The sequence below is a fragment of the Panicum virgatum genome, chromosome 5K (assembly GCF_016808335.1).
Source record: "Panicum virgatum strain AP13 chromosome 5K, P.virgatum_v5, whole genome shotgun sequence".
Lineage (NCBI taxonomy): Eukaryota > Viridiplantae > Streptophyta > Magnoliopsida > Poales > Poaceae > Panicum > Panicum virgatum.
Genome location: NC_053140.1, coordinates 62,207,323 through 62,216,761, shown reverse-complemented (window position 1 = coordinate 62,216,761; position 9,439 = coordinate 62,207,323). Strand labels below are relative to the sequence as shown.

At 42.7% G+C, this 9,439-nt stretch overlaps 1 protein-coding gene across 1 annotated transcript; it reads left to right on the top strand.

Moving 5' to 3' along the window:
* The first annotated feature begins 678 nt into the window (after nucleotides 1–678).
* Nucleotides 679–8,870, top strand: LOC120709393 (ABC transporter B family member 20-like). Its single transcript, XM_039995027.1, has 11 exons — nucleotides 679–1,294; nucleotides 1,413–1,467; nucleotides 1,563–1,738; nucleotides 1,830–2,030; nucleotides 2,684–2,943; nucleotides 3,041–3,351; nucleotides 3,440–3,660; nucleotides 3,753–4,093; nucleotides 5,040–5,818; nucleotides 6,160–6,401; nucleotides 7,142–8,870. Exons 1-11 carry the CDS (start codon nucleotides 908–910, stop codon nucleotides 8,369–8,371), a joined length of 4,203 nt encoding a protein of 1,400 aa, XP_039850961.1. The 5' UTR covers nucleotides 679–907; the 3' UTR covers nucleotides 8,372–8,870.
* Nucleotides 8,871–9,439: the final 569 nt, after the last annotated feature.

Genomic DNA, 9,439 nt, shown 5'->3' with positions numbered 1-9,439 from the left:
TAATTCCCTCTCACACCACTCCAGCTCCAGCCATCAGCCAGGTAACAATGTTTTCTCTCACACCACTCCAGCTCCAGCCTGCCGAACGCGGTGAATGGCATGACGATGAACCCAAGTGCTCAGAGATGGAGTTTAGCTTACTAGCACTTAATTTTTAATTTTCACTCACTCTCTTCGCAAACTCAAATTTCTTGCAAAACTAGCTAGAGAGAGGAAGGTGAAGTTTAGACTAATTTCGGAGGTTCATGTATAATGTATTATGAAATAAACCTTGATCAGTGTTATATATATATATATATACCTCGCTATTTTGGTTGGCTAGTTAGAACCTTTGATTCGAGCCGACAATTGTTTCTTTCTTTTTTTAGGGCCATCAATATCTTTCTTCATCCACAGGAGGACTACTAAATGTTCTTGATTTGCTGAAGTATTTTTTTTCCGAAAGGCTTGATTTGCTGAAGTTGAAGCTTTGTTTCATTGTTTGGACTTTTTTTCTTGGGCGGGTGGGGGACGGACTAGGACAAGTAAGTAATAAGTAAATAATTAAAAGGTCAGAAAAGAAAGAGAAAAGATCTCAGGGTGGGGTACAGCCCAGCCCAGCCCAGCACGCAGGCAGCCCCCCCCCCCCAACGGCCTGATCGATCCGCCGCTGCCCACCCCCCCCCCCCTCCCCCCCCCGAGCCCGACCCGAGTAGGAGTGTGCCGCCGCCGCCGCTGCCGCCGCCTCCTCGTCTGCCGGAGGGAGCAGCTAGCTGAGCAGAGCGGAGCGGAGCTCCCCTTGTTTGATCCCACCCCACCCACCCAACACGGCAAACAAACCTCCTCCCTCCCCAAGTCGCATGCCATTCAAATCTCGCGCCGCCGCCACCCACTGACCCCTCCCCAGCAGCAACCCTAGCTCAGCTCCATGGTGTCGCGGGGGCTCTTCGGCTGGTCCCCGCCCCACGTCCAGCCGCTCACGCCCGTCTCCGAGACCTCCGAGCCGCCCGAGTCGCCCTCCCCCTACGCCGCCGACCTCGGCGGCCACGGAGGGGACGGCGCCCCGCCGCCCGACGACGACGCCCAACCGCCCCTCGACGATGCAGACGACGACCCCGACCCGCCGCCCGCCGCCGTCCCCTTCAAGCGCCTCTTCGCCTGCGCCGACCGCCTCGACTGGGCGCTCATGGCCGCCGGCAGCCTTGCAGCCGCTGCCCACGGGGTCGCGCTCGTCGTCTACCTCCACCTCTTCGGGAGGGCCATCAACTCGCTCCATGGCCGACACACGCACGGCCTCTTCCACAACATCAACCAGGCAATTGCTCTCTGTCTTCGTCCCCCGCTGCTAACTTTCAGGCCTTTCTTGTCTTGCTGCTGCTACTTGCCAACAGACACAACACACAGGTCTTACATGGTTCTTGTTCCCTATGCAGCACGCCTTATACTTCCTCTATATAGCCATTGGCGTTTTCTTTGCTGGATGGATAGGTAGGATGCGTCCTCCCAATCAACTCCCCGTACCCAGGTCGTGCGCGCTATAACAAGGGTGAAAGCCAACTTACCCAATTCTCTCATAACTGCAGAGGTTTCATGCTGGATTTTGACTGGGGAAAGGCAGACGGCAGTGATTAGATCCAAGTATGTTCAAGTCCTGTTGAACCAAGACATGAGTTTCTTTGATACCTACGGCAACAACGGTGATATTGTCAGTCAAGTATTGAGTGATGTCTTACTCATTCAGTCTGCTCTAAGTGAGAAGGTGCGTTCCACCCATGCTTGATTATCTTTCTGACTGCTGTTATATATTTATATATCGTGTACTGATTGCTTTGTAATATTCTTGCTTTTAGGTTGGAAACTATATTCACAACATGGCTACGTTTTTTGGCGGTCTTGTCATTGGTTTGGTCAACTGCTGGCAAATAGCTTTATTGACATTAGCAACCGGGCCCTTCATTGTTGCTGCAGGAGGAATATCAAACATATTTCTCCACAGGCTTGCAGAAAATATCCAGGATGCTTATGGTGAGGCAGCAAGCATTGCTGAACAGGTGTGTAGCTTGCCCGATTTCGTAATTTGTTGTATCTTCCACAGGATGCTCGCATACCATCTATAAATAACCTTGTTTCTTTTGACTTCCCAAAAAAACACGAGACTTGCCCAAATCAAGTTTGAATGTTTTACTTTCCCCGAGAAAGAAAAGTTTGAATGCTGGGTCATTAAGCAGGGGTAAACAGTAAACTTATAGGATAGACTGATTATATTTCTCCAGACTGTTGTTATTTTTTAGTGAAGAGCCCATTGGGATAGGTAATGCAATGCTGGCAAGTTAAATGTACTAAAATGCAAACTGTGTATAATTAAGTAATAGGATTTACATAATCTAGCATGGAGATTGAACCAAATGATAATCCTATCTAATATCTATCATTAAATCATTAGCCTATGTTCGTCACAAGATGGCATCTGAATTCTTGAAGTTGAAGCACCACTAGGGGAATAGAAACAAATAGAAAGCATATAATTTTTTTTGTTAATATAATGTCAACATGGAGCACCTAAGTCTTGAAAACCTGAAGACCTGTTTTAAGTTAGGCAATTACTATGTGCATGGCTTCAACTAGGAAAAATTAATTTGTTTGTGTTCTACTGGTTTACTGGAAGTTGGGAGAAATAAAACATGCGCAAATGCTTGTTTTGCAGGCAATCTTGTACATTAGGACTTTGTACTCCTTCACAAATGAGACCCTTGCAAAATATTCTTATGCTACTTCACTTCAGGCAACACTGCGCTATGGAATACTCATAAGTTTGGTGCAAGGTCTTGGTCTTGGATTTACATATGGGCTTGCCATATGTTCTTGTGCCTTACAACTTTGGGTTGGGAGGTTCCTTATCTCACATGGAAGAGCTAATGGTGGTGAAGTTGTAGTAGCTCTGTTTGCTATCATCTTGAGTGGACTGTAAGCTTCTAGCTCTTAAGTGTTTTCCTTTAGTTAAATTTGAAAGTTTACCCTGATATTCATCTTAGTCAAATCTATGAATTGAAATTGATTGTAGTGGACTTAATCAAGCAGCAACAAACTTCTATTCCTTTGAGCAAGGACGTATTGCTGCGTACAGACTATACGAAATGATCAGCCGTTCAACATCTACTGTAAACCAGGATGGCCGTACCTTATCTTCAGTGCAAGGCAACATCGAGTTCCGCAATGTCTACTTCAGTTATCTGTCCCGCCCAGAAATCCCCATCTTAAGTGGATTCTACCTTACAGTACCTGCTAGAAAGACTGTTGCTCTAGTAGGAAGAAATGGTTCAGGAAAAAGCAGCATAATTCCTCTAATGGAACGCTTCTATGACCCAACCTTAGGTATTGTAGTTGCAATCTATTACTTAATATTTGTTTTACCTTGATCGTGGTTTATCATTACCTGTGGGGCTATGCTTATATGTTGCAGGTGAAGTGCTTTTGGATGGGGAGAATATCAAGAATTTGAAGCTAGAGTGGTTAAGAAGCCAAATAGGACTTGTGACTCAGGAACCAGCTTTGCTGAGCTTGAGCATTAGGGAAAATATTGCATATGGTAGATCTGCCACAACTGACCAAATTGAAGAGGCGGCCAAAACAGCTCATGTGCATGCTTTCATCAGTTCACTAGAAAAAGGATATGAAACACAGGTTCTGCACCAGCTATATCACAGTCATCTATTGAAACTACATTTTTTTTATGTTGTAACATGCTTATTTGATTAAAACTAAATGTGAGATAGGTTGGTCGAGCTGGCCTTTCTCTGACAGAAGAACAAAAGATAAAGCTTTCCATTGCTCGTGCTGTGCTCTCAAATCCATCAATTCTTCTACTGGATGAGGTCACTGGTGGTCTTGATTTTGAGGCTGAGAAAGCTGTTCAGGAAGCACTAGACATTTTAATGCTTGGGAGGTCTACCATCATCATAGCTCGGCGCCTGAGTCTTATCAGGAATGCTGATTATATAGCAGTAATGGAGGAAGGTCAACTTGTTGAGATGGGGACACATGAAGAATTGTTAAACCTCGATGGCCTTTATGCAGAACTTCTGAGGTGTGAAGAAGCAGCTAAACTTCCGAAGAGGTTAGTCCATTTCAACCAGCATTCTGCTGATTCCTTAAAAACAACTTAATTATTTTTTTGCCAGTCTGAATGCTACAGAACTTTCTTGGTTCTCTCTGTCAATAGTTGTTGCCTTTGCTTAGTCTATTTCAATGCCAATGCAGACATGAATTAGAAAATAATTCTTCTTAACTGGTACCACCACATGTTCGAATAAGGAATAACGGATTTGCCCTATATTGGTGATTTAAATACTTCAATTGTCTACTTGTTTTTTTTTACTTTATTTTTCTTCTGGTTCCTTATCATATCATGCTTGGTTTGATTGTTTTTGTATTCCGATATGGGTGATACTTTCCTCATTTTAGCCGTTGCAATCGTTGAGTTTATGTTTACCCAGTAAATGTGGTAACATCATTTACACTAGTGCTACCATTTACTATTTACGCTAAACTAGATGTATGGTTTGGCATGCATAATCCTTCATCGGTGGTCTTTAATCATCTGTGCATTTGCTTCTCTTTAAATACTTTTGTTTACAAGTGTCTTGCGTTAGCCTGCCTACCCGACTTGTTTGCAATTTAACGACTTCGTTGTAAGTGATTTACTTTGTTAACCTTACATCTATTCATGCATTTAGTTGAGCAGTTTGTGTCAAGCATTATGTCTAAATGGACAGTAAAGTTTGTAAAAGTGCTATTAGCTTCTAATATATATTATTTTTTTCACATTTAGCACTAATTTGATTATTATTATGCTATGTTATGTCGTCTTCAATTTAATTCAGCTCTTTAGAATGCACCTATAGACTTGTTGCTATTATTTCACCTAGCTGCAACTAGCATGAAACATTTATTCTTCAGGTCTTTGGTATATAGAAATTAATACTTTGTTTGTTGATTTACTGATAGCACCTAAATTAGTTGTGGGCTAATTGAAGCGCTTATTTCCTCCCGAATTGTTTCAGGACACCAATCAGAAACTACAAAGAGCCGAGTTCCTTCCAAATTGAAAGGGATTCATCAGCAAGTCACAGCTTTCAAGAGTCATCTTCTCCAAACATGTCAAAATCGCCGTCACTTCAGAAAACACATGGCTTTCTCATGTTTCGAAATTCAGATGCCAATCATAACTCACATGAATCACCAAATATTCAAAGCCCTCCTTCAGAGCAAATGGCAGAAGCCAGACTTCCAATGGTTGCTTCTGAGAGAGCTCCATCCATCAAAAGGCAGGACAGTTTTGAAATGAAATTGCCTGATCTTCCCAAAATTGATGTCCCACTGCACCGACAGTCTTCAAATACGTCAGACCCAGAATCACCAATATCACCATTATTGACTTCTGATCCCAAAAATGAGCGCTCTCACTCGAAGACTTTCAGTCGCCCTCTTGATATATTCGATAGTTTCCACGCCGAGGATTCCAAAAAGCCGCAAACAAAAGCACCATCTTTTTGGAGGCTTGCAGAGCTTAGTCTTGCAGAATATTTTTATGCTCTGTTAGGAAGTGCTGGTGCTTCTTGCTTTGGTTCATTTAATCCTCTTCTTGCTTATACGATATCTCTAATAGTAGTGGCGTACTACGAAATAGGTGTCCGTGATGTACATGATGAAGTGAATAAGTACTGCTCATTCATTGTTGGCATGGGTATAATCACTGTACTAGCTAACTTCTTGCAGCACTTCTATTTTGGTATAATGGGAGAGAAAATGACTGAGCGTGTAAGAAGGATGATGTTTTCAGGTATGACTTTGCCTTTTCTTTTATATTACCTGTATAATCTTTTTTTTTTGAAAGATCTATTACCTGTATAATCCCATCATAGTATTCTTGATGGCGCAACCTACCTTTATAAACTATCTAATTCAACATCTGTACATAAAGCACATTATCTGACACGAAGCATGACGCTGCTAGGTCCTATTGTGGATATATTATAGTAAAGTGCTGTTGAAACATCAGACTTATTACACCCTGTTTATCTGACACAAAGCATGATTGCTGTTAAATCCTATTGTGGATGGATTACAGTAAAACTTCTGTGGAAACATCAGACTTGTGACACCCTGTTTACTGTATTCCAGCAATTCTGCACAACGAAGTTGGCTGGTTTGATGACGAGGACAATAGTGCAGACATATTGTCAATGAGACTTGCAAATGATGCAACATTTGTTCGCGCTGCTTTCAGCAACAGGCTTTCTATATTCATTCAGGATACATCAGCCATTTTTGTCGCACTTCTTCTTGGTATGTTACTACAATGGCGTGTTGCTCTTGTTGCACTGGCAACTTTGCCCATCCTTATCATTTCTGCGGTTGCACAGGTTAGCTCTCTTCTATTTTCAACATTCAACATGATTTTTTATGCGGAATAATCCTTCTCTTACATGTCTGGATGTACTTTTATATAGCTCTATTCTCATCTAAATTTTGAAGTATGTATTCAATGGAACTTTATATGTAGAATAGAATAGTGTCACTATCCTTGGGGATTTGGGAAGATGAAGATCTCCATTAGTGGAGATAGCAGTATATAGGTGACCTCATGGGCCATATGGGCCTATAGTATTATGGGCTCTAACAAATAGCATCAAAACTTTTGCACAGTTACACATATTGCCGATCTAAGTCCATTGTGAGAAGTCCACCTGCACTTTCTGTGTTATGGGAACATATTTGGTGCAAACCAACCTCTCCATGCAAACTATGGAAACTTTAATCTGGGCCATCGGATCAACATCCAAGGGGAGGGGCGTAGGGGGGTGGGAGGGGGGATTTGCAAAAGCGTGATTACCCAATCCAAGGGCGGGTCTAGATTGTAAAATTACCCAATCCCCCATGCCCTTTGGATGTTGATCCGATGATCCAGATTGAAGTTTTCATAGTTTGCACGGAGAGATTGGTTTGCACCTAATACGTTCCCAATAACTTGAAAAGGAAAGGTCCACATCTGGTCTCAATGGGATAACATGAAGTTATCTTGAATGTTTGCTTTAGAGAAGATAGTAATTTTTCTCATTTATAACTGCTTAATTGGCCTCATACCTGGGTTGCTCTTTTGCAGAAAATGTGGCTTTCTGGCTTTTCCAGGGGAATCCAGGAGATGCACAGGAAAGCTTCTTTGGTTCTTGAAGATGCTGTGAGGAATATTTATACTGTGGTGGCATTCTGTGCTGGTAACAAAATAATGGAACTTTATAGATTGCAGCTTGGAGATATTCTCACGAAAAGCTTTATTCATGGCATGGGCATTGGTTTTGCCTTTGGCTTCTCTCAGTTCCTTCTTTTCGCTTGCAATGCACTTCTCTTGTGGTATACAGCCGCTGCTGTGAAGGATGGACATCTTAGTTTGGTAACTGCTCTCAAAGAATACATTGTCTTCTCTTTTGCGACTTTTGCACTGGTGGAACCATTTGGTCTTGCCCCTTATATTCTGAAACGCCGGAAATCCCTGACCTCAGTATTTGAGATTATTGATCGTGTACCCAAGATTGATCCAGATGATGCCAGTGGCCTAAAACCCCCTAACGTGTATGGGAGCATTGAGTTCAGGAATGTTGATTTTTTCTATCCTACACGCCCTGAGATGACGGTTTTGAGTAATTTTAGTCTCAGAGTCAATGGAGGACAAACCGTTGCCGTGGTAGGTGTATCAGGGTCTGGGAAGAGCACGATAGTTTCTTTGATCGAGAGGTTCTATGATCCAACTGCCGGGCAAGTTTTGTTGGATGGCCGTGATTTGAAATTGTTCAACTTGAGATGGCTGCGGAGTCACATGGGGCTGGTTCCTCAGGACCCTGTTATATTTTCGACAACCATAAGAGAAAACATAATATATGCAAGGCACAATGCAACCGAATCTGAGATGAAAGAAGCTGCCAGAATCGCGAATGCCCATCACTTCATTAGCAGCCTGCCTCATGGTTATGACACACATGTGGGAATGCGCGGGGTGGATTTGACTCCTGGGCAGAAGCAGCGGATTGCCATTGCTCGTGTGGTGTTGAAGAATGCACCCATTTTACTGCTTGATGAGGCCAGCTCTGCTATCGAATCTGAGTCGAGTAGAGTGGTCCAGGAAGCCCTTGACACATTGATCATGGGGAACAAGACAACGGTTCTCATTGCACACAGGGCGGCGATGATGAAACATGTGGATAACATTGTCGTGTTGAATGGTGGTAGGATCGTTGAGCAGGGATCTCATGATTTGCTGGTGCAGTTGAATGGTTTGTATGTGAAGTTGATGCAGCCTCACTTCAGCAAAGGGTTCCGTCAGCGAAGACTAATATAGCCGGTCTGGTAGATTGTGTACATTAACCCATGGGACTGAACTAATTGGCTCTGCTTGACTGACCCCCAGGGAACATGCAAGGTAGCTTCCAGTCACACTGAGAGATGTTACAGATGTTGTGAGCTAACAGAACAGGCATGGCTCTGGGCGTATGATATTTTATATATATTGTACTACCAGAACTTGCTGCCTGGACTTCAGGACTTGTGGTTGCGTATAGCTGAGGCGCCGCTTGGTGGCATGCCATTTAGATTGAGATGCTATCTGATGCCATATGGCTAATTTTTGTCTGATTATTACTTGTAGGTGTAGTTTTCTTTTCCTTTTCTTCTTTTGCGCGACCCGTTAGACTATCAGATTCTTGGTGGTGCTGGGTGTGAGGTGTAGTTTGGGATTGGAAGTGTAATTATAATTGGAGCAGTGGAGGAAGGGGGTTTTTGTTTTGCATTGACTGTCTACTTGCTATGATGATTGGAGATGTTGCTTTTTGTTTCCAATACCTTTTTTTTTAATAATGGGGGTACTTGTTGAATGTGTCGAAGCATCCTGCTTAGAACTAAGAGCATCTCCAAGAGTTTGCCATATTTTACTTGGCATATCTTGTGTTTTGCAAACGTCTAAAAAAATATGCCAAGTAAAAAAAGAGTTTATCTCCAACAGTTATCCAGATCTAACTTACATCAGAAACCTTGAGAGAGAAACAAAATTATATTTATGCCCTTCCACTTCTTGAAAACTTAAATCAGAAACCCTTCTTTGTTATTTATTTCTTTTTTCACCCTCCCACCTGACTAGAACGATGCCAACCGCGCGCCGCGCGCGTATATTTACGTGCTGGAGGCTGGTTTTTCCCAAGTTGTCAAAAATTGCCAAGTCTTTTGTCAAACTGTTGGAGTATTTTTAACATTTTTGCCAAAAATCAAAGATAGCAATTCGATATGCCAAACTCTTGGAGATACTCTAATCTTTCTTTTTTTTTTTGCGAGGTGCTTAGGCCAAATCCTGCTAAACTCTGGCTGTGGCTGTTTCTGAGCTTGTCAGGTAGTGCCTGGTATGTACTGTACCGTA